The following is a 26,517-nucleotide window of genomic DNA, read 5'->3' on the forward strand; positions in this document are numbered from 1 at the left end:
GATGTGTAGATAAGCAACTGTCTGCTCAGCCATTTGCCATCATCACTTAATGGCTGAGTTATAGTAAGTGTTTTGTGTACAGCTTGTTCTACTGCCCTCAAGTGGCAAAACAATAAAATTAATTCAATTAAAAGTGAATAAAGATTTTTTTTAATGAGGCTGCTCATAAAATGGAAAATCCACTGACTTTAGGCCAGGGGCCGATTTAGGAGCGAGGCTAGGGGGGCCCCTGAAGTGCCCCCCCAACCCTTTTAGTTGTCTTAAATATATTTAATAATGTGTGGCTTTACTCAAAGCTATAGTAAAAAAAGAATGGATTAAATGTGCAACTTACTCAGTGAAGAATTGTGCATGGATGTTGGACAATTGGCCCCTGTGTTTAAATTGTGGCCCATTTATGGCCCCTGATTCAGAAGACTCCAAGATCTGCCAATGATTTTACACCTTACTGTTGTTTTAATAATCAGGTCAATCAATCAATCGGGGAATAATCAGCCTATGTGTGCTTTGTAAGTCTGAGAATATAACTCTGATAATGTCATCAGGGTTGCCTGGAAAACTAGTGTGGAAGACATACCCGAAGGCAGGGATGTTCTAAAAAGGATTGGTTGGATTGCATTATATCTATGTAAGAATCTAAGATCACATTTTTGGAGCCTGACCTATTTGTCAGACTAATTATCGTATTAGTTCACGTCATGAGTTACTGAGAGATGTACTTCGATCCCTGCTAACGTCATGACTCCTGACAGTTTGATAAGGCAAGAGAGGGTATGATGCATCAGACAGCTTCAAATAGAATTTTTTATATCTTTGGAATTATGGTGAAAACATTTCTTAAACAGTGTTTATTCTGGGCACTGAAAGCCCAGAAATATTAAGTTAAAATGTGTAGCTTAGTTTCAAATCATACATTAAAAGCTTCCCATTCCAGGACAACTAAAATAAACTGTTTGTCCCACATCCGAGCAGATTTGATGAGATGTAGTTGCAGATACCTACTTTAATTAGACTGTTAATATGTTACCAAAGGCAGTGAAATGAAGGATTTTGACCAAAGCAGCATCCAGCCCTAGGATGGGCAGCTACAGACTGACAAACCTTATAGCTGAGTGTCATCCACTGATGGAAATTCAAACAAAAGGATAACAGACGATGGTGTGTGTTTAGTTTCAATCCCTCTTCATTTCCTTCTCTGGTCACCCTCTGATGTTCCTCTTTATACACATGTCTCCCTCTATTTATCTGTCTTATTAAGTTACTGGACAGAATCATTGTGACCAATCCATCCCAGGCTCCAGTTCCTTAAAAAAATCAATTTGAATGCTGATGCATTGTGGGGGTTTTTACTGATCACACTCACATTATCTAAATTGTTTGTGTTTTTATAAGGTTTTTAATTCACTTTTTAAATATGTTTGATGGTGTATAAGGACATGTAGGTAACGGTGTCTGACTCACCAGAGACCTGGAACTCTGTCTGGAAGGTGGCAGAAACTGTCGCACGTTGGTCGGGGTTTCCTTCTCGATGGAGTGTCTCCTCTGGGGGGTCTGACGCCTCTCTGGCTGAGGTGTGGAGGAGATGGGAAGGAACATGGGGGGAGCTGGTGTCCATAGACAAAGCAGAAGAGATGTAGAAGAGAGCAAAGAAGGCGGCTTAGGTGGGAGAATCCCCTGACTGGTTAAATCAGGGCTCAGGTACAGAGGTACAGACAGAATAGAGAAGTAGAAATACCAGTCTCAGTCCAAATCCATATTTTCACAGACTCATATGAAGTCACAGTGACTTTGATCTTTCACCTTCAACCACCAAAATCGAATTATTTCATTTCACCCTTGACCACCAAAACCATCTGTAAGTCAAAATGAATGTTTGTACCAAATCAAGGTATTCTTGAGATATCATGTTCACAAGATTGGGACTAACGGATAGACGGACAACCTGAAAACATAATACCTCCGGCCACTGGCTGTCGGAAGGATAAAAATGCTGGTGAGACTGTAAAATCAAAACAACCCCATCCCTCATCAGTATGTGGTTTAAGTTGAGGAGGTGACTGAGCTGTAACAGGGCAGTATTTCCTCACTCACTTTTCTTCCCCAGCACAGACTCCGGCGATGTATCATCCATCACAGATGTGGCCATACTGGAGCTGCTGGCTGATATGCGCCCAAAAATCTCGTCCTGAATATGTGGAATACACAAGCAACTCACTCATTACTTACTCTGCACATGCAGGATGCAATGTTTCCAAAAATCCCACACACATACAATCCAAGCACACAGATGCATAAACACACAAACTCATTACACTGACATCAGAGTCCGAGCTGGACAGCTCGGCGAGGCTGGGAGCCTTCAGGAGCCTTTTCCTCTGAGGTGCAGAGTGACATCCAGAGGGCTCTAGTCTGGGGGAAGCTGTTCCGTTGCTCAGAGACAGAGAGCTGGACGTCCTTCTGCCCATGTATGGACTAAACTCATCTGTTCAGGGCCACACAAGAGACAGTTATTTAGATATAGACACAGAAAAACACTTGAGATGATTCTCAATTCTTCACACGATTCCTTGCATCTTTAGTCTGTTTTTCTTAAAAATCTACCATCAATGTTGCGTCCTCCCACACAGATTGTTTTCAGTTAATGTATGAATGGGAGGTAGGATGATAAGATGCAATGAATCCTGTTAGAGAAGACTGAGATCCATCCCAAGTGAAAAGAGGGCAGGAATGGTAAGTTGGTCTGAGGGGAGGCAAAGGAGCAGGCTGGTGTTACACACGGAGCATGGAGGCGTCTTTAATGAAATGTAATTTGGACTCTAAACTCCCTAAACAGGATTCTTTCTGCAGACAACCAAAGATAAACTCTTGAAACCAAGTCACTAACAGGGTCACTGAGCCCTGAATCAATTCAAGGTAACCAACCAAGTTCAAGTTCCCTTCCTCTTAACTGTGATTTCTGGGAGCCCAAAAGGACAAAAGAAACAACCTGAAAAGAGGGTTTTAGAGGGAGGCAGGGAGTGTGGGAAGGGGAGACAAGCAATTGCTACACCAGACAGATAAAGGGCCACGGCTGATAGGATCTGTAGGATCCTTCAAGTCTCTTCTCCTTGTGGGAAAAGCAACGACATGAGCTCATTGGCTCAACAGGAGCTAAACTAGAGCTGTGTCTTTGCCATGTTTTAAAATTCACTAAAACACAAATAGAGTAGCCATCATTAGCCATAACTGTACACTTTACCTGCATCTTTACCAGGACTTAGCATTCAAATATTCAAATAGAGGAAATATTAGTTCACAGCCAGGGAGGCAGACAGACAAGGCCGTTGGGTTACAGGTGAACGAGGCCTTTCTCAACCAGAGCAGCGCTCATACTTTACCTGTTCCTGCACGGAACAAATCCTGTGGCATACTGCGAGTTTTGCCAAAACCTAAAAGGGGACAGCTCCTTCATTAGGATAACTACTAAAGCATTCCATTATGAGCCTGTGCTGTCATAGACACCGATGATCTGTGATGACCAATGCAGTCCAAGTATTATTTTGTACTTTTTATCTCAAACATTTCAATAGTTTGAGATTTGGGGGGAATGTGGTTGTCCTCACTCTGTTACATGGGTGGATCAGTATTACTCTTGTGTCTGTGCAATAAAGCTATAGAGCCAGGAGGTCACACACCCACAAACACTGCCAGTGTCCGAGTCACCTCCTGGCTCTGGCTTAATAATTAGTGTACAGACCTAAGAGTGGTATTAATCTTCCTATCTGACTCTCAGCAAGATAGTTCAAAAAGCTAATTTCCCAAAATGTTTAACTACTCGTCGAAATTGTTGCCACCTTGACAGTCCAGTGGATCATCACACCATGACCATCATACAACGAAACGGTGTGATAGCTCATACAGAATTGGGCAACGGCAGCTAAAATCATTTAGCAGAGTTGATGCAAACGAAAACAGTAATGTGGATGTGGCCTTCATCAGGTCCATTGAAGTGTGTGTGGGTATGTTCAATCTCCCTATCAAAGAGTAACAGAGTCAAGGAGAATCAAACTGCTCTCTCTGTACAAGAGTGATCAATTATAGAGGAAACTTTTTACACACACACACACACACACACACACACACACACACACACACACACACACATTGGACAGCATGAATGAGAGAGGATGAGGTGATACAGATTGTGGTGTGATGAGAGACACTGGCTGCAGTAGAAGGGAAAGTGGATAACTCTGCATTATTCTGATTCCTTTTCCTCTGCAGTGTTTTCTTACTGCGTCAATCCAAACTGTCTCATTACGTTGTTCCTATGCATAGACATCACTGCTGCTGTGAGTCTGTTCAGGGAGCCACACTGATCCTGTCTCCATTAAAGACCCCTTTGTTTGAAGTTGATGACTCTTGAAGACACACGCAGTTACTCTTTCGGCCGCTCCTTCTCATTCCTTGATTATACTTCTGGCCGAACAGTTCCACATCACAGCAGTATGTTTGAGGGATAGTGAGCTTAGCAAAGGTGACACCTCTCCTGAGTGTTTAGAGATCAGCAGAAAGTTTTCGAGGCAGATAGCCCTTTCCATTTGTCTGACAGGAGCTGTAGATAAGAGGGACTGTATGAGCCGTTGACTCAGCACCTCTACTGTTCAGGGTAATGGGAACATCAAAATGATCTCCTGTACAGAGAGGTCGGAGCTGTGCTGAGGTAACACTAATGGTATTTCACAACCCTTCCCTCAGCATTCAAACATAAGCACGATAACATTTCTCAACTCAGGAATAAAGCTACACACAGGAGAAACAATGTAATACATACAAATCGACTGTGTCATGATTCTGCTCCCTCTGTTGAACTTTTGAAAAGACTGGACTTTGGATTTGTGTTGTGGACTTCCAGTTGTGTTTGTGTTGTGACTTTGCTTGGTGTATTTAGATTTCTGCGTTTGTGTTCTGTGTTTCCCTTCCTTGTATGTCTCTGCCTAAGGTTAGATACTGTTTTGTGATCTATTATGTTGTCGTGATTCCTGTTTTATTTTGAATTTTCTTTCCCTGTGTGTCTTTTTTGATTTATTTCCCATCTTTGCCTGTTTTCCCTCCTTTGTTTTTTACCTGCCCCCTCTTTATTAGTTTTACCTGTGTCTTGTTAACTTGTGTATTTAATCACCGTCTTTCCCCTATGCTAGTTCTTCTCATCAGTTTGTCTGAGAGTGTTTCTGTGGGTTTCATATTATTATTCCTTGTGTGTTTGAACTACTTCAGTTTTTTGTGTTTTGGGACCTTTGACTTCATTTTGGACTGCCTTACTGTGAACTGGAACAACTAAGTTATAAATAAAGAATTGGTTTGATCTATCCTCGTAAGTCATCTGCCTTTGGGTCCTCACCTTGCTCTGGACGAGACATAACTGGATGATGTCACAGAATTCACTGGCAATCAATGTAGTATCTTAACACTGGTGCCTTTTCACAGCAGCAGGAGAAGTGAAACCTTTTGATTATATTCCAGTCTTCATGTGAGGCAATGTGATCTGATTTATTCAGACAGAGATGAGTCTTATCTTCTCATTTAGCAAATTCGGATAATAATAGAAGTTATAGGATCCCCTCTTCTGACAAAACACCATGGGCAGTGAGGCGTGCACATGCAATGAAACTTGCCCATACTACTTAACAATAACATTCAGCTCACAGTCTGTTATTTTGTATGAATAAAGAGATACATACAAAGGATCAGCAACACATTTCTTAGCTCTAGAGCAAAATATATATATATTGTGTGTATATAATGAGATTAAACACATTCTAGCTTACAGGAGAGGGACAGTATCTTTAGAAAGTACATGACTCCTGAAGACTCACATTAGCTTCAGTTGAACTTAAGACTATGTTTTATTAAAGTACTGTGTGTCATTGGCAGATAAATTGGTGTGTGAAGGAATTTCTTCATAGCCAGCAGGCTTTTTAAAAATGTTATCTTGTTTAAAATTGAATGCATCATTTATTTATTATAAATTGTGCTTTTCGTAAATTTTACTCCTTAACTTTGTGGTCTAAATGGCAAAATTTGTCAACTGAGTATATTGAGCAGTATATAAAATATCCACTATGTATCTGTTTTCCCCATATAAACACTGAGGGTATCACATGTCCTTAGTGTAACTGAAAATCCTGTGTATCCACTCTGTCGGTCAAATGTGTCACTCATCACTTTGTTCTCACCAGTGTCTCATCCTCCTACTGACCCGTGTCTCACATCATCACAATGTTTCACCTCCACACAAAGCAGGCAACCATCACCAACCACTGAAGCATGACATGAGATGTGTGCAGAGTGTGTGTGTGTGTGTGTGTGTGTGTTTGCATGTGTCTGAGCTAGGAAAGCAGATGAGCAGCCACAACAAGGAGGTTAACAGAAAGTCACGAAAAAATAAATTTAAAAAAAGCCAGGTAAGCAGCGAGGAAACTTTACCTGACGCATCAAAACTGAAAGACATGCTAAGTGGCCGAATTACTGCAAGAAGAAACAATCATGGCATAGTAGAGTTAAGGCAGGACTTAAGACAGGGGTATAACATGCTTATAGTCTTTGTTCAGATCACTGAAGTATAAACACTTTCAGGATGGTAGATAATAGCATTTCAAATTAACCACAGCCAATGGTGAGAGATAAGTGACATTCAGAAACAGTAGTTGTTTTAGTACAATTAGTGGTCATGGAATTGCAGACACTTAGCATTATTATTCATGTACACTTTTCACTATATTGCACACAATATAGTCAACAAAACAATAATGTGCATTTGTTGCAATGCAAATATGATAAGTTAGGCAGAATTAGCTACAAGAGCAAAGAGCAGAGGTGCAAATAAAAGTGGAGCAAAGTGTAAATAAACTGAAGGATAAAGCTTAAAACAATGAAGGTACAAGATATTTCTTGTATTTAGTCGATTTGCACATGATGCCCAGCAGATGCAAGCATCATGTGCAAGAGAGAGAGATAGAGAGCGAGCGAGTGTGTGTGTGTGTGTGTGTGTGTGTGTGTGTGTGTGTGTGTGTGTGTGTGTGTGTGTGTGTGTGTGTGTCACATAACAAGAACAGTGACGAAGACGTGGCGAGTTTCCTTACCCAGCCTTCCTCTGCGGACCTGATCAGGTGACACAGGTCGCAGTTTCCTCTCTGCTTTGATTTCCTCCAGGATCCGCTCATGCAGGGTCGGAGGTTGCTGAGTCTGTGGCTTCAGCTTGCGAGCTGACACCTAGCACAGAGGATGATGGATAAAAGAAAAATATGTGAAAACAGTGAGTGAGTAAGTTGTGTGAAAGAAATCAATGACACTAACAAACAGCTAAAACCAGCAGGCCAGTTCCTCAACACATTACCCAGAGTTCAGTCCCATGATTGTAAGATTCATATCATATTCATATTTACACTGTAATGAAACTTCATGTAGAAAGCTGCAACATTCTTGCTTCACTAGAAAGGCTACAGTGGTTTTAACAGAGCTGCAATATAAAGAATTGAGAGTGTCCTCCAGTCGGTTGTCGATGCATTCAGCTGATTGTGACCCATAGTTTTATTATTACATGACATGTAGCAGCTGTTTTAATTATGACAGCAACAAGGTCTTTGCTAAGCCTGGGCCACACTGGGTTAGCACGTGACGGCTACATCGCTGATCTGCTGCGTCTCACAAAATGTTGTTCAAACAGGGAGCATGTCTGCTGCATGTCTGCAGTGGAGCTGCTACATTGGTTTCTGGTATGATCACTGTATTTGCTCAAATAAAAGTAGGGCTCCCTAGAAGAGCAGCGTGGCTCACGTGCCTAAGACGCACCTCTTACACAGGCAGCGGGGCCACTCTAAACTGATAACACGTGAAAAACAAGATATTCCACACGTGCTGCTCATGCAGCCAGTGTGGCACTTGCATAAGGAGTATGGGTGGGACTGGGAGCTGGATGGGTGGACCAAAAACACACCACTCACACAGAAAAGAGCTGTTTGTATCCCATGTGAAACCAATAGTCATCATTGTTTGTTTCTTTCAAAAAAAAATGTCCTGCAGAAATCCCAAAGATAGTGAATATAGCATAGTTTCTTTACCAGGGAGAACAACCAGCAATAAACCTCTCACTACATATTTTGGTCAAAATGCTTTTGTGTATCTATAAATATCAATAAGCTTTCTTATGTAAGTCTTTGCTCATGTTGTGATGACATTTTTAAACTCTCAAATCAGCATTGGCCTGAAAAATCTAGTAAGGTGGCATCTAAATTTAAAGCCTTTAAGGAACTTTAAAGTCTTTTTGTAAATGTAAATGTTTGTATAAGGCATTGTGATGTCTGGGGTACGATTTAGGATGGGCACTATATCAGATTATCATCATCTTGCTAATAGAGAGTGCACTGGTCTATTTTCAGGTCTTCATTGGCTCTGTAGGGACAGTGTCCGATCCAATATCATATTAAATCTACTGGCTTGATTTACTCACAGGGTTGAGAGGTGGTCTGGACCTGATGAACTCCAGGATGACTTCATGAGCACTCTTCTTTAACCTGGGTGGGATGACTCCATTCACCTAAAACAACAGAACAGGGTTTAACATGTTCTTGTATTAGTTAATTGTGTAATTTGTAATATATAGAAAATAAAAATCAACATGAATGAAAATTGTCCATCAAAATGTTGTGTGACAACAGTACAAACCCCAAAGATATTCAACTGACAATGATACAAAACAACAAAAGGCAGCAAATTCTCACATTAGAGCAGTTGTTTGATTTACTTATACAATTCACAGAATTTTCTGTTAAACTCTTAATTATCTTGTGCCTTTATTCCGTCTCGCTGTTCTGTGTAGAAGATATGAACATGTGATGGGGAGAGCATTGTTGTTCTGCCTTTACAGAGGACGTCACAGAGCTGAATCAGCATAGCGGGAAAGATGCCGACGCTGTCACACGACTCTGAAACTGCACGCTATCTAAAATCGAGTTTCTATGCCGGCTTTGTTTGGTTCAATGTAAGCAAGTGAAGACAGCCTATTGAGGGGTCTTCTTAACAGCAATATAATAGGATCTTTGTTTGAAGGGGATCTGGTTGTTGATTTGTTCATCTGCATCAAATGAAAAACTGGAGCCTCAAAGTGCCAAATGTCTGTGCATCATTAAAATTACAAGATTGTCGTGATCCTGCCCCTGTGTTAAGCTTTTGAAACACTTTTGATTTGTATTTGCATTTGTAAGGGTGGCCTGTGGCTGAGGGTTAGAGCGGTTGTCCTCCAACCAGAAGGTCGGCAGTTTGATCCTCAGTCTTCCCCATCTGCATTTCTTTAACAATGCCTTTTGTCTCTGAGTTTTGGATACCACTGCCTTACTGACTGCTAATCGGTTCGCCCTATTTTTAACTCAAATTAAAGACTGCTCATTGGATCTGTCCTCGTCTATTCACAGTGTGACTCAGAGGGAATGCCCAGCACTGTGCTGGTAGCCAACACAGCATCACTCCAGCCTGTAATTATCATGTAACAGTTGCAAGTTTTTCAAAGCAATTTTTCCTTAAACTGAAATATGGCATTAGCTTCTGTGTATTTGTGTGTGTGTGTGTGTGTGTGTGTGTGTGTGTGTGTGTGTGTGTGTGGTCAGAACCAGACACTAACCATGACTTTGCGTAGCTTGAAACGTTGGAACCTGATGTCATCCATGAGCATCTCATAGGGAGTGAGCTGGTACTCGATGGGCAAAGGGTTGTACTGACGCTCTTGCACCTTCTTTAGCTTGACTCCTTCACGTAGGTTCCTCATCACCTGGACCCAGAACCGAGCCTGGCGGAGGGAGAAAGGGGCAGCATGGAAGAGGAAATGTCAGAAATAGCTTGTGACCCTTTGGATACGAGTATATACAATAGCAGTCATCTGTGCTCTGACCTCACAGAATAAGGAGGGTTCATGAAGGGGCGTGGTTCTATCCATCTCAACATGCTTCCAAGTTTTTTTTATCACTGCCCATTCAGAGTGATACATGCATTCATAAACATGCAGCTATGAACTATCCCCCCACCCCACCCCGACCCCTAAGGTCACTTAAACTTTGATGAGTGAAATGATCAATTGAAGCTGGAGGTCTTAGGACAGGAGACTTGTTGCCTACCCAGTCAGTGTTCTGCAGCTCGATCAGCTCACGATTGGATTCCTCTGACGAGTCCGCCTCCATTTTACGGAGGTTCTGGTAAAAGAGACAGAGACATAGGATATAAAACAAGAATCAAGCAGAATTATCGCCCTGTTGTATGTCTCAGTTACAGACTTGCAGTTACAGTCTACATAGTCATTCAACCTTTATTTTAGCTCCTAAATACAGGGAGGTAATTTACAATATAGCCAAGTACAGTAAATAAACAAATCATTCTAAGACACCAAGAAAACACAAATAAACAGTAAAATTTGCCAATGGTGTAAAAAATCAAGAGCAAAAGTAAAATCTTTAGGAAATAAATACAGTTCAAACTGGACAAGCTAAACACCCTTTGCATTTTTATGACACCTGAAGGCTACCACAGGTTCTCTTTCATGTTTGGAAGGGGAGGGTGAGGTTAGGGGTATTCACCTGCAACATGCAATGTCACCACTAGATGTCACTAAATTCTGTTTAAATTCTCTAAATTAGGCTTAACACTACTAGCCCTAAAAAAAAAGAAAAGAAAACCTTATGTAAAGTCACTTTGTATCTGAGGTTGTGTTTAAAGCTATAAACTCAGATATGTTCCTTTTTCAGTGCAGACGGACCAGTAGACCTCATGGGGGCCAAAGCCTAATGAGGCAACACATCATTTCTGAGGTCCTAGTTAAATTTAGGGGTAAGATATGAAATGTGGTTAGGTTAAGGTTAAGGTTAGCCATAAGTGAAGTTAGGTTGTGGACAGTTTTGGTTAGTCTGTCAACAATGAATGGAAGTTAATGCAGTGTTCTAACAAGGTTAGCTGCACAATCTGCCCAGCTGACTGCAAATCACCACAATTCAACATCATCCTGCTCAGGAACAGCTGCCTTGGCTGGACTGGAGGCTCAATGTAGCGGTTACATAATATCACTCACACCATGATGCATAATGCACTCTACATGCGTACTGTGTATACAGTAGTCTATTTACATAGGGTGATGCTTAAGTGCTTACTAGCTTATAACAGCCCATCAAATCTAAGCAGTGCTAATTTGAACATTGAAGAGCCTAGAGACTTTAGTTCATTACATCATTATCTCATTGGTATGACCAGCATGGCTCTCCATCAAATCCACACATCTCCATTTCAAAAGGCTGATTTCAAAGTGTTCTCTGCATGTGATGGAGACAGCATTTTAATTCAGTCATGCAAAGCAACGCTTGTGTGGACAAAACCCAACCGTCATACCCCTAAAAGAAGTCCACATGAATAATGACAAGCATTGAAGGGGCGGACACACATACCCCAATCAGGCAACACTGTTTACCTCCTGAAACTCCAAAAGTGTTCACACAACAGATACACACTCGCACATCTGCATGAACCATCACATAGGTCTGTATACATGTGTACTCTCTCTCACATCCACTCACACACAACACTATAATTGTGACCTGATGATGGTGCTAAATGAGAAGTCAGAGGATAAGCAAAGTGATTACAAATCATCCTATAGAGACCATGAATGTCTGCACAACATTTCACTCCATCTAATTGTTGACGGACAGAAGAGGACAGTTGAATCAGTAGAGGCTCGGTACTCACTCTCAATAAACCTCAAAAACCTTTTACACTGATATTCTTATGAGGTGGTGGCCTGGCTCTGGGGGTTTGGTGGGTGGGGTGTGTCTGTGTTGCTTTCCTTGCTGATTCATTTTATTGGTATATATTTTGTGTATGTGTCTGTTGAATCACAATAAAGGAAGACTTGACAGTGTGGCTAAAACTATCTAGAATAAAATAAAATAAAATCATTATACAGTGTTTGCTTCATGCAGATTATTTCATCCTGTATTTTCCATCTTTGTCCTCCAGCTGGTAGATTGCTCACATGTATGAAAGAAATGTGCACCTCTGTTATAAGAAATCTTTACTTGTTGGGGCTAAAAAGGCTGCAGTTCCCAGATTCCCTTGCTTTATAAGCTTCTTCTTTCTCAGCCTCCTCCACCCTGAGTCCTCTCTCTCCTCTCTATTTTCTACCAGAGTTATGTAACCTACAAAATCCCCTTTATTCATTCAGATGCTTTACGCACAGTAAAAGGGCAACAGCAGCAGTGCACAGCAGGAAGGAACCCTGAGGAGGAAGACAGCACACACACACACACACACACACACACACACACACACACACACACACACACACACACACACACCACACACACACACACACACACACACACCACACACACACACACACACACACACACACACACACACACACACACACACACACACACAACTAAATCCTGCACTTGATCATATACTGAATGTGTATCAAAATAAAAGAGAATATTTGAATGTGAACTTAGGGGGGAAATTAAAATGAGTGGATGATGCATCTGGAATGAAAGACTCGCACTATCGGCTCATCTTCATTTTCCCTAAGACAGTTTTCAAATCTTTTCATCAAGTGGAAAGCAATGTTTAAGATGCAAAAGTTTAAATAGACATTAAGTCTTTAATCACCATTAACAGCAAATGAAGCATGAAAGTGAGTTTGTGCAGTTTGTCTCTGTTAATCACAAATCTCTGCGGAAAGTAATTATCTAGCTCCTTTAGTTGAATATGAACTATTGAGTTACGTTTGCTATGTTAGATCTCTTTAATCTGTTGTAACTGTTGTGATAGGTGAGCAAATGTTGTATAAGGAGAGAGCATTACCTGTTTCATGATGTTTACAAAAATGCAAAAAATGTAATCCTTTATATTTGATCTTTGATTGTGAGGTCCGTACATAAACTGTTGGGGCAGTGAGGGAGGGCAGAACCTATGTACATTTTAAAAATATTTTTCTTTGATTCCCTCTCACGACTAAGAGAGAATATTGAGTCAAAACTAAAAACTGTGTTAAATTGACATAATTTGTATATTTGGGTAACACAAGTAGTTGGTACCACTACTAGAAATAAGTCGGAAAACCCTCCCAGCCAAAAGAAAAATCAAGATACCCTACACCGTTTCTGCCCCTCTCTCCCACTGTAGGAAACATGAATGGGTTTGAGGAGAATATATATATATACACTACCGTTCAAAAGTTTCGGGTCACTTAGAAATTTCCTTATTTTTCAAAGAAAAGCACTGTTTTTTTCAATGAAGATAACATTAAATTAATCAGACATACACTCTATACATTGTTAATGTGGTAAATGACTATTCTAGGTGGAAACGTCTGGTTTTTAATGAAATATCTACATAGGTGTATAGAGGCCCATTTCCAGCAACTATCACTCCAGTGTTCTAATGGTACATTGTGTTTGCTAATCGCCTTAGAAGACTAATGGATGATTAGAAAACCCTTGAAAACCCTTGTGCAATTATGTTAGCACAGCTGAAAACTGTTTTGCTGGTGAGAGAAGCTATAAAACTGGCCTTCCTTTGAGCTAGTTGAGTATCTGGAGCATCACATTTGTGGGTTCGATTATACTCTCAAAATGGCCAGAAAAAGAGAACTTTCATGTGAAACTCGCCAGTCTATTCTTGTTCTTAGAAATGAAGGCTATTCCATGCGAGAAATTGCGAAGAAACTGAAAATTTCCTACAACGGTGTGTACTACTCCCTTCAGAGAACAGCACAAACGGGCTCTAACCAGAGTAGAAAGAGAAGTGGGAGGCCCCGGTGCACAACTCAGCAAGAAGACAAGTATATTAGAGTCTCTAGTTTGAGAAATAGACGCCTCACAGGTCCTCAACTGGCAGCTTCTTTAAATGGTACCCCCAAAACGCCAGTGTCAACGTCTACAGTGAAGAGGCGACTCCGGGATGCTGGCCTTCTAGGCAGAGTGGCAAAGAAAAAGCCATATCTGAGACTGGCCAATAAAAAGAAAAGATTGATATGGGCAAAAGAACACAGACATTGGACAGAGGAAGATTGGAAAAAAGTGTTATGGACAGACGAATCAAAGTTTGAGGTGTTTGGATCACACAGAAGAACATTTGTGAGACGCAGAACAGGTGAAAAGATGCTGGAAGAGTGCCTGACGCCATCTGTCAAGCATGGTGGAGGTAATGTGATGGTCTGGGGCTGCTTTGGTGCTGGTAAAGTGGGAGATTTGTACAAGGTAAAAGGGATTTTAAATAAGGAAGGCTATCATTCCATTTTGCAACGCCATGCCATACCCTGTGGACAGCGCTTGATTGGAGCCAATTTCCTCCTACAACAGAACAACGACCCAAAGCACACCTCCAAATTATGCAAGAACTATTTAGGGAAGAAGCAGGCAGCTGGTATGCTGTCTGTAATGGAGTGGCCAGCGCAGTCACCAGATCTCAACCCCATTGAGCTGTTGTGGGAGCAGCTTGACCGTATGGTATGCAAGAAGTGCCCATCAAGCCAATCCAACTTGTGGGAGGTGCTTCAGGAAGCGTGGGGTGACATTTCTACAGATTACCTCAACAAATTAACAGCTAGAATGCCAAAGGTCTGCAATGCTGTAATTGCTGCAATTTCTTTGACGAAAGCAAAGTTTGAAGAACAAAATTAATTCACTGTGAAACAGGACAATTTTTTTAACTCCACTGTGCATTGTCCAACCGGCGCCAAAATTCTCCCCTATGATCAGAGTCCCGAACCTCAACAGATCTATTAGTCTGTATGTAGTGATAGTGATAGCACCACCTCCTGGCAACAGGAAGTTAGCCTAGTTTTACAACTTTAATTTGATTTCCATCAAATTTTCACTGTGGTCTGCACTTAATGGCGTGGACCTTAATGCGTGATTAGTGGGCGTGGTTCGGCGGACACAGGAAGTGAAGCGTTTATCCTTCCTGCGGTGCACAAAACGCATGCAAAGCTCTATTCTTTGTCTATACATACCAAGCTGTGTATCAATCCTCTCTTTCCAGTGAACACTAATGCTTTAGTTTTTTACACTGAGAACTTGAAACCCCATGAATATAAATAACCATTTTCTACCACATGAATTGCATCTTGTATTTTCTCCCATAATATGATGAATATTCCTTCCCCTTTTCCACAAGGCTCTATCATTAGCAAAGAGGGACCGCCCCATATCACCCTGAACTTGAGAGAACACATCATTAATCATAATGGAAAACAATATTGGACTAATGACACTGCCCTGAGGAATACCATTTGCCACCATATACCTTCTTGATAAAGCTGTCCCAATTCTTATTTGAATAAACGTATCAAATTGTCTGATCCAATTATATATGTCCTTCTACTGTGTCTCCTTCGTTCCCTGTTTTCCTTTAAGACCGTCAAGTTGTCTTTATTAATACATATTACAACCATATTACACTATATATACGCAAATAAAGCAACTTAAACGGATTAAATTGCTAATGGATTAAAGGATTGATGGATTAAAGGCAATGCCTTTGACCTTGCCTTGTGGAAGACACACCATTGCCATTTTTCCAACAGATTTCGACATTATCAGAAATCTGGAAGAGAAGGCAAAGAAGCAGATCAAGCTCTGCACTTAGAGATAATAAAAATCAACAAATCTCGAGAAGCTCTGCTGGGATGTGTTTAAAGACTTGAAGAACAAAATTAATTCACTGTGAAACAGGACAATTATTATAACTCTTCTGTGCATTGTCCAATCAGCCTCAAACCTCTTTCACACGATCACATTCCTGCCCTGAACAGATCCATATGTCAATATTGACTCATCATTACAGCGCCATCTGCTGGCCACAGGAAGTGACATGTTTTATATTTTGACGCACTGCTCCTGGCTGCTTTACAATATACAGCTCAAATGAGGTCAAACAAGTCATAAGACCATGGTCAGAATTGTGACATTTCCTCAAACCGTGTAAACATTGAGGTGCGGCGAAGGTTGATCCTTCGCCAAAGCAGATGAAGTTATCATAACTCCACTGTGCATTGTCCAATCAGCACCAAAATTCTGTCACATGATCAGAGTCCTGGCCTGAACAGCTCCATATGTAATCATTGTTTTGCTCTATTCTTTTGCTTTTATTCAGTACATAAATGTTCTCATGCCCCTGACTGGGGCCTTTGTAAAGTTCATTAAAGTGGCCAGACCCCCATCCTGCCAATGAATGGACCTTTGAGGAATTGAATGCAGAGATTAAAGGGGTTAGATTGTCTTGATTAAATCAAACAGTATGTTTTAATGATTGAAGGAGTTGATTATTTGTATAAAAAGGAGTTTTTACATAAGAATAAGGTGTTAGGGAAAGATGGGAGTTAGCGTGACATAGCATGAATAATATGGAATTTCCCCATTGTCCATTCTCGTATTTATCTACAGTCATCACCATGGATGACTTTCTGAATCATCTCTTTCACAGTGGAAACACGGCTGTTCTGACTGCGATCTTAATATGTCTCTGTTATGTCCATGCCTATTTCATGCTACTATTCAGTCCTTCCACTGTAAGTGATGGTTTACTGCTGGAACAGGAAAGATACTGTAGCTCACTCAGATGTGACTGTCATGCTCTGCTGGTTTCCTCACTTGAACCTTTAATAACCAGGCAAAGAGAAAACTGACAACATGCAAATATAGTCGGCTGAACTGGTTTATATTTATTACATAAGAGCTATTATCTTTGTTAAAGGCATTATGTGAAAACTATTTTCAGCATAAGAATAATAAAATACTATAAATATGTATGTTAACTATGTCTTTTACAACTAGTAACATTTGAAAGAGAGAATCATTAGAATGGCATTCAAAGTCCAACATTCCCCTTTAATTCAATCTAGCTGCACCAAATTCTACACACAGAAATATGTCTGACTTTTTAAAAAATAAATATCCATGATTTATTCCCTGGAAAATCTTTAAACATGCTGAATGATCGACAATGTTGAAGAAAGCGATACAAAATTCCTGGATTTTGCTCCCTGATTCGGATCTGTGACAACATTTAATGGGTTCTTCTTTGACCGATACTACATCATTCCACCAAATTTCATAGTAATTTTTCCAGATTTTTTTTTTACATTATTTTGCTTACCAGTAACCAACAGGGGTGAAAACGTAACCTTCTTGGCGGGGTAACAATGTGATTCTTTGCCAAATAGATATTCAGTGTTTTTTTGGAATATAAACTAGTTCTGACTTTGCCTCTGTCAGGGTACACACAAAGAGAGAAAGTCATGTTGATCAGTGGGGTGTGTGGGGCATGTACGGTCACAGTGCTAAAAGTGATGCCTCAATATGTCCTTCATGGGCAGCACAAAGGTCAGTGATCATGTTGTAACCCTTGACTAAAGGGGAGCCCAACATCCAGTCTGTTTGGGTTGTGATAAAACTGGTACTGTAAAAAAAAAGAGCTTATGCATTCACCATACTACAAAAATGTTTTTTTTCTGTATCTGCTGTGTAATGTGCAACTAAACAGCAACAAAAATGAGCTCAACGAGTCCGCAGCCCTGATGACGATGATGATGATAAGCACCCACCTCTTTGGCACTCCTGATCTTCTCCAGAAAAGTGTGCAGCTCCCTGGTTTCTGTATACAGAGCCCGACACACTGCCTGGTAGTGACTGGGGGCGTCTGATAGGCTGGGTAGATGAGTCGTACACAGCTATAGGGGAGAGACAGTGAAGTACAGAGGGGGAGACATTTAAATTACATGGGTCACAGCTGCATTTCTAATAAACTTGATGCAGAAGTGATGGAGGAAAATTCACAATGTGCGATGCAATGCACAGAAATGAATGGCTACATCAATATCCATGTATACCATCATTAAATGTATATAGCACCATCTGGCAGCCATGTTCAATGACCACAGAGCTTTTTTCAATTCTCTCTGTGCAGCTTTCTAAGTGTATGATGTGATATAGTGCTGACTAATGCTCTGACATGTTGCCAAGTTGAGGATTTTATTTGTTAAGTTAACTATCAGTGCTGATGATTCGGCCTGTGATTGTTCTCAGGGACACTGCATGAAAACAAAAAATATCCAAACACATTTGCAGACATTGGTAAACAACAGCCTTTGACTGTGGATTACAATTCACAAAACAGCTATGCCCGAGGTCAGCCATCCTGCTGCCACATGAACACGCACACACACACACACACACACACACACACACACACACACACAATGACAGAATATGCCTAGTGTCTCTCAGGGGTGCAGAAGGTACACTGTGGTTAATGCTTGGCATGCCATTTGTCTAGACTGCATTCCAGCTAGAGAGAAGTTGACTAAACACAGAAAATAACAGAAAAAATCTCTACTCTCATAAGTGTGGGAAAATGTTGCATGCAGGGTAAATGAAAGTGTTATCTTTGTTCATTTCAGACAGAAATAAATGTGGCACTGATAAATATGGTTAATTATGTGTTTTAAATATGAGTTATTCTATGTCAACTGGGGTCAATACAGTAGGACAAAGGGTAAACTCAGGAAGCACAGGGAGTGAATGGACAGAGGAGACTATTTAAAGTGACAGCTGGTTGCCATTGCCCCGGCCAGATTGCCACGCTGCTCTGATACATCTCCTTGGAGAGCAGCAATGGTGTGTATTTGTTTGTGTGACCGGGTACGTGGTCATTATGTAAACAGTATGAGGCCGTGTGAGGACTGACACAGTGAGTCTATGCTCCATTGGACAACAGAGACACGTGACTCGTGGCGAGGATGAAGCAGGTTCAGGGTTCACTGTTCAGAGTCATGTTCAACATTTTCTCACTGACATTTCCTGAACAGTCAACCTGCTGACTTGATTGGTTCCTGGAATCCATCAGTGGATTAAGGTCCCTCAGCAACTGTTTTTCCATTAACTTCACTACACTTTAATTTTACAGCTAAAATGTACAGTTTACTGTTCAAATTAATGCCATGTCTTACCTTTGAATAGACAGAACAACTTTGTGCAGCATGGAATAATTTTTCAATTATAATTTTGATGTTCATTTTGGATTTATAATCTCCTTGTGTGTCTCTTACTTTACTTCCTGTCTTTGTCTGATTTCCCTCTTTCGCTGATTAGCTGCCCATCTTGATTAGTTCACCTATGTTTAGTTCAGTTGAGTATTAGGGCCTTGTCTACCCTACTACAGATATTTTTTTTACGGATATTTTCCTCTCAGTTTAAAAAAATGGATGACAAATGGCCCGTTTTACATCTAAACATGATAACACAGAAACTGGAGATTTAAAAAAACTGCACTTTGGAAGGTGTTTGTAAAAGTGTTATTGTCTTAAAATGCTGTATGCGTGTGGACATGAGATTTTCCTAGTGTTTATTCCCCCGCGAGTCTTTGACCAAGTTTTGTATTTTATCTTTGACCTTGTTTCTGCCTCTGTGTTTATTTTTTCGGAACCCTTTGCTGGATCTGACTGCCAACCTGAGATGGGAGGCAGATATATACTGTGTATTCTGATGACCTTTTTATTGGCTCTATTGTTGAATCAATAACCTCTTGTATGCTAAGTTAACACATATTTATTGATATTATCGTCTTATTAAGCTGCTATGGCTATTTCTTGTTCACACATCCAGAAAACATGGAGCATCATTATCATTCATGGGCAGTTAGGATTCTTTATTTGCTTTTCGCTCCATTTTTGTCTCTACCATCTGGCGCTTCAGCTTTTCAAGATCTAGATTGAGTATGTGATTGCAAAACCAAGTATTTATAAAGCCCCTTTGCCACTGGTCAAAAAACCCATCAACATCCACTGACATCCAGCTTTTATCTGCAGTGAGAATGGATACAATCACCGGTCCCTCCTTGGTCAAATGACTCTGCATGACGTTATGACATGCATTCAGCTTCCGGTCATGGGCACGGTAATAGCCATGATTGTTCGTGTACTTTGTTTTTGCCATCTTGGGAAAAACATCTAATAGAGATTTTGCACAAAATGCAACACTGTGAGACAGCGAGGTGAGAGAACTTACCAGTTTCTAGTGTGTTCCTTACGTCATACATGACTCCCCAAGAATGAACAATGGGAATGGCAATGGGAAAGGAGTAAATTGCCTCTTTTTTTCAGTTTAGCCACGATTAAAAAACCTGCATATACCCGCTAATTTTAGTGTAATAACGGTATATGTGTTTCACTATATAATTGCCAGCTAGTTGCTGCTTCCTGTTTTTAAGTTAAGTGTTTGGCTGGCAGTGTGCAGTGAGGTTATCTGAGCTCTTTCTCTGAAGATATCTGCATGTTTCTTTATTAAAACAGGCTGATGAGAGCAGGGAGAGTGAGAGTGATTGAAAAAACAACTGACAACCATAGAAAAGACAACCACAGTCCCTTCCTCAGCTATGGTACCTACCTTGAGGATATCTCTGTAACCATGAACAGTGTAGACACTATCAGGATCATCCTCTGCCTCGTCCTCCTCCTCTGTGGCCTCATAACCTTCATCAGGGCAGGCGTCCTTTGTGGCCTCGCCAATGTTGGTCATGAGGTCGATGAGCTGCTCCAGAGGAGGACTGAGCTCCCTCTCTTCATTCTCCTTTAGTCCGTAGTCCAGAGCCTTGTAGATCATGATGCCCAAAGACTCAATCACCTGAGAGGGAACACAAGACAAACAAAAAATCTTCAAGTGATCTGCACTCATGCTTATACAGACTGTTTCAGTTTTGCATACACACACACACACACACACACACACACACACACACACACACACACACACACACACACACACACACACACACACACACACACACACACACACACACACACACACACACACACACACACACACACTAATTTCTGTAGGTTTCCATTTGTAACTATTAAAAGTTGATAATTATCAGGTATGTTCTTGATTGTAAAAAAAAATAGTAAAATCCATGAAAATTGACATACGCTCATTGAACAAACAATACTTCTAGTATATCTATCTATAGAATACACACTTTGACTTTCTTTGAACTTTATCTCCCTGAAAAAATATGGATTTGTGTCTTTGTTATGTAATCTGACCATATTTTGTGTGAGCTGAACAGTTGTGACATGGAAACCTCGTGACTCAAACTTTTAGGAGCATACTCCATCCTCTATTAATACACAAACACACACACACAAACTCACTACACATGCACAATAGCTGGCCTTTGACAGGCTGACCCTGGGAGCATATTATTGATAGTTGATCTTGTGATTAACTGACGCATAAAAGAAAACGCTATCATCACGTCATACATGTCTCTGTGCAGATAAATCTTTCACAGCATGGAAGAATTCAGAATATGCAGACAAACGTAAACCGCGCCACAGCAGCAGGATCCAAACCAACAAACAAGAGTAACAGGAACATAATTAACAATGAATTTGTGGATCACCACAAGGACATTTTTGAGCAGATTTAAACCTGCACTAATCGATCTTTTGGATAATATCTGTGTTGGTAGCTGACAAACTGACATCACTCTCGATAGGATGAGAAGCTTTTAAACATTTTATACAATAACAACATTGCTATAGTTTGTTTATAGGTTTAGGCACAAACCAGTTTAAGTTAGGTTTTGGGAAGGATCCTGGTTTCTTATGTTGGGTTAACATAAATACTTGGGTTAAGGGATATCCATCATGGCTGCACTAATAACCACTTGGTTATGCCAATGCCTGGGCTTTAGGGAAACAAGTTGTACAAGCGAACATATAGGTTGTTTCCCCCTCCAGATACAATTGATAGCGTTCCTATCAGTAGCAAAACAAACAGAGGTCAGTCCAATGTTCTGACGAACCGTTCTTCGAGGACTTTGTACGACACCTGACTTTATACTTCTCAGATACTTCTCAATTTATACCTCACCAAGACAATTACTAAATCAATCAATCAATCAAATTTTATTTGTATAGCCCATATTCACAAATCACAATTTGTCTCATAGGGCTTTAACAAGGTGTGACATCCTCTGTTCTTAACCCTCAACAAGAGTAAGGAAAAACTACAACAACAAAAAAAGCCACTATGAGGCTTTTTCATTTGCAGATAAACATGCATTTGTCATTTGGCTGAAAAGACTATCCAGATCCTCCCCCCAACATCCCCTCAGTGGCCCAAACTTTTTATTGGTCAAAAATAAAGGAATCCATTATCCAAAAAAGAAGGAAAACATGCTGTTTTAACATCCACGAGTCTGCTAAGCAACAGCATTTCAGTTATCTTTGTGGTAAAAAGTCTGGGAAATGAAACATGTGAGTCTGATGGTCTCTCACAAAGAGCTTTTCACGAGCACATCAACACCAAACCTTAGTGCTTTCAGTACAACCAGGAGACGTCCGGAGATGCTGTACTTATAGCTCCCAGTCTGACCAGCGACTGGAGAGTCACGGTGGACAAAGGCAGCAAGGCCAAAGCCAAGACTAAAGACGAGAGTGAGAAATCTCACAGGGGATTATTCTGCAGCCCTGAGCACGGAGAAAAGAGTAAGAAGGAGGGAGACAGTACTGAGAGAGAAGAAGCCTGTGAGAAGGGGGAATGAGGGGCTGCAGTACGGAGGTTAGTAATATGAGGATCAGAAGTGTTTCTGGAGACCAAAAAAAAGAATCAGTGAATGAGATGCTGTTGAGAGTCCGTGAATAGATCAGAGAGGTCAGAGCAGGCAGGTAGAGGTGAGACATCAAACCAACAGTGTGTGTGTGTGTGTGTGTGTGTGTGTGTGTGTGTGTGTGTGTGTGTGTGTGTGTGTGTGTGTGTGTGTGTGTGTGTGTGTGTGTGTGTGTGTGTGTGTGTGTGTGTGTGTGTGTGTGTGTGTGTGTGTGTGTGTCCGGACATGAAGATCAAGAGCATATCAATGGATGCTTATGGTGAGAGGAGGGGTTATATGAGAGATTCGTCCTCTCCCCCATCAGTGTGTAAGAGCTGGGTTTCCTCAGGGGGGGGTGGCTGCAACCTCTTTGTCTGAGTAATATATCACACCATGCAGACACACACAAACACACATGCACATGAAAACCCACTCCTCCTGGGATTTGCTAATCTCAGGCTGTTGCTGAGCAGCTCTTCAGCAGACAGCAGGTGACGCGTGTTGTGGAGGATGATTCTGTGTATTGTGCTTCCCTGCTCAGCAGCTAATAGTTTTATGTGTTAAATATGTGGATGTTCAAGCTCCTGTTTCTTATCTGCAGATTTACAAGTTATTCTAAACTGCTTAGAGAATCTAGTCAAAACAGTATCTAATCTGCAAATAGAGATTAAAGGGAAAAGGAAATGCTGTAGCAGAAGAGTCTGACAATTTTTTCAATTTACATTTTTTTCTGAGGGAAGAAAGGTTAGGTTTTTATTTTTTGTTATATATGGCAGGCCACCAATTACAATATTTTTTTTACAGAGAATAAATGCAACAGGAGGATCCATTGTATCTAATCGCTTTACTTAAATTTCTCTTACAGATGTTTTCTTTGTCATCTTTGAATTAAACAAATGTTTCACAATATCCTTTGGCTTTGGACTGTGCAGACAAAACAAGACTTTTTAGCACATAACCTTTATCCTGGGAAGATGAGCATTTTCCACTACATTTTGATAATGCATAGACTACTACTACTACTACTACTACTACTACTACTACTTTATACTGTATATTAATGAAGATTATTGACCAAGGTCAGATATTTTTCAATTTTGTTACAGATACAACGCAACAAAAACTGTCTCAATTTTCCCACTGTGTGTGCTTCCATAAAGGTCACGCACCATGCTTTAATTAATTCTATTGGTTATGTCGATGTAGCTGCCTTCTCTTAAGTCTGGGGAAGTCATTTCTTCCACATTCTTCACAAATAAATGACTGCAAACTATGACTGATTCCAGTCTCTGTGACTATGAGACATCCGGCTGTAACACACGTCTCCTTTCTTCTTTAAAATGAGCCTGCCTCGTTCCCATGGGCCTGCAGGCCTACAGGCGACCAAGCAGAAGGATGAGATGGAGGAGAGGAAGGGGTGGGGAGAAGAAGAGGATGAAGATGAAGAACAAAGGAGATCATCAGCGGCAATAGCAACATCAAACAGCTTGGCTTATGTTTCAGCATTCCTGCCACAGCGAGGAGGGGAGCTGGTCAAAGGGATAAAATAAAAAGCATTGTGACGAACAAAGAGTCACTTTTAACCTCACTTGAACTTTACATTAGTCTCAATGACAGTTGCTTCATGATAAATCAGATTAGGTTCATAGTCAGATCTTGTTAAAACCAACAAAACGTTTCCTAATGCCCGTGTGAGGTCACTGGGCGTTGCAGCAGTGGATACATACTACGCCAGCAGTACCTGCCTACAGTGCTGCCAGAAGAATCTTCCTCAGTTACACACAAAGACAACACTATATCTCATTCAGGGCCTATCGCTGCAACCTACAACCTGATCCATGTGCACGTCTACTATCTACTGACAGTGAAGTCTTTTACATAGGAAAGTGTAGTCAGTCATAAAGGGACACATGAATGTTGTTTTCAGGTGTCGGTTTCTGATTGAGGCGGGGTAGCATTTCATTACAGCATTCAACAGTAACTGTATCACACCTGAGGTATCAGAGCTGCACACCAGCAGGATATAATATGACAGCAGAGCCTCAAGTTGACAAGAACACATGTAACATCCAGCCTTTGTCCTAGTTATGAACATTTCAAATTAGGTAATAGGGTCCTCTGGGTGAGGTGTCTACGTATTCACTGTTTACAACATACACTTTTCTACAGTGGTACGCCCAATATTCAACTGCAACCAGAGGTATCTATTACTTCAATATCCCATCAACCACATGATCTATAAGTGACATTTAGAGGAAAAGCTGGGTACCACCCTCATGTTTTAGGTATAGCTTATGACGATAGAGCCAGCAGCTCATTTGTTTAGCTAAGCACAACGACTGGAATAGGGGGAAACAGCTGGATTGCCTCCTAAGATACCCACACTTCTAAAGCTCTCATAGATCCCGATCTTGGATCGTGGATCGTGATGGCAGCTGATTGTGGTGGTGGATTGTGATGGTGGATTTTGAGATCTGGATCATGGATCATGATACACCTCTGCATTTATTTACTCATCAATGTTGTAAATATTGTTATTTTGTTGATGTGCTGGGAGACAGATCCCTCACATGTGGCTCTCTCTCTGAGGTTTCTACATTTTTTCCCCTGTTAATAAGGTTTTTTTAGTAGTTTTTCCTTACTCTTGTTGAGGGTTAAGGACAGAGGATGTCACACCTTGTTAAAGCCCTATGAGACAAGATTTGTGAATTTGGGCTATATCATTAAAAATTGATTGATTGATTTATTAACATACAGTATGTTTATGTTTGCTCTTCACAAAAAAAGCAAAATGTAATGTATATGCAAACTTTGTAAATAAGGCTGGACGAAGCATCTCTACTTCCTCCCACTGTACAAAAATGAACCCAAAATATCCTCGATACAGGTGCTGCCATCTTGTGCTCAACTTGGATGCATAGTATAGTATTGATTTTGGGATGGAGCCGTGGTGTCCTGCGGATATACACACGCGGCCAATCACGAGTCAGTCTCACCTGTCAATCATGACATTTAATTTAGTTATTATAGTATCAAAAGACTAATCAAAACCAAAGTTATCAGAAACATCAACACTTGGAAGTGATATATAAGAACTCCCTTATATGACAGAAACCATCTTTGGGGGGAAAAAAATGTATATGTACTTTCACTTTTTTGTTTGGCCTATTTCCCTTCCACTAACACGGAGGAGGCAGGGTTTATGGTGGCGATGAAGATATTTAGGCTTCACTTTTGAGGAGCTGTCATGTCGTCCATCTTTATTTAAAGTCTACAGTCTCAGACAAAGACACCAGCTCTTACACACCTTTTAGTAATGTAGCTTTGTGTGATTTTAACACACCAAATCCCAGCGCCTGTTGTACTAACTAAACACTAACTGAAATTTCATAAATCTCTCTTGTTTGCAAAAGACTTCCATCTATCACTGTTAACCAACCAGCAGGGAATTACCACAATCTGCTCAAAGGGCTTGGAATTAAAGGTTTGTTGAAGCAATGAGTGGATTTAAAACATTTATATTTCCTCCCTAGTGGACCCACAGGGATCGGGTTATGGCAGGGAGAGTAAACAGGGACAGAGCTAAGTGGAATTGTACCTCCCCACTGTAGATTACAATCCTTTTAAGCTTGTATATTATGAATTATGTTTTTACAAAACATTATTTATTGCACCTTTTTTACCACTAACAGCAGACTCTAGGATTACAGCCAGTTCAGCTGATGTCGTTTCATTGTACTTCTTTACAACACATCCAGGGTTTCTAAATGTGACACCAACAAGCAGTTTGATTTTTTATAGCCTCTTCATGGAGATGCACAACTCACTTTAACTCCTTATAAATAAACT

The 26,517-nt window shown here is 40.7% G+C and overlaps 1 protein-coding gene across 4 annotated transcripts in view; it reads right to left on the reverse strand.

Moving 5' to 3' along the window:
- Positions 1 to 26,517, reverse strand: part of spire1b (spire-type actin nucleation factor 1b) — a 42,697-nt gene that overhangs the window by 3,687 nt on the left and 12,493 nt on the right. The window contains exons 3-13 of one of the 4 annotated variants that reach the window (XM_034611224.1): positions 20,460 to 20,696; positions 17,621 to 17,746; positions 10,146 to 10,220; positions 9,656 to 9,820; positions 8,489 to 8,575; positions 7,122 to 7,251; positions 6,466 to 6,507; positions 3,378 to 3,428; positions 2,319 to 2,482; positions 2,092 to 2,185; positions 1,462 to 1,604 (exon numbers count right to left, since the gene is read on the reverse strand). In XM_034611224.1, the coding sequence (XP_034467115.1) occupies positions 1,462 to 1,604; positions 2,092 to 2,185; positions 2,319 to 2,482; positions 3,378 to 3,428; positions 6,466 to 6,507; positions 7,122 to 7,251; positions 8,489 to 8,575; positions 9,656 to 9,820; positions 10,146 to 10,220; positions 17,621 to 17,746; positions 20,460 to 20,696 (1,314 nt within the window). The remainder of the gene's footprint in view (positions 1 to 1,461; positions 1,605 to 2,091; positions 2,186 to 2,318; positions 2,483 to 3,377; positions 3,429 to 6,465; positions 6,508 to 7,121; positions 7,252 to 8,488; positions 8,576 to 9,655; positions 9,821 to 10,145; positions 10,221 to 17,620; positions 17,747 to 20,459; positions 20,697 to 26,517) is intronic. The other 3 variants (XM_034611225.1, XM_034611226.1, XM_034611227.1) reach the window with 3 other exon arrangements.

This window comes from Hippoglossus hippoglossus, chromosome 16 (genome assembly GCF_009819705.1).
Source record: "Hippoglossus hippoglossus isolate fHipHip1 chromosome 16, fHipHip1.pri, whole genome shotgun sequence".
Lineage (NCBI taxonomy): Eukaryota > Metazoa > Chordata > Actinopteri > Pleuronectiformes > Pleuronectidae > Hippoglossus > Hippoglossus hippoglossus.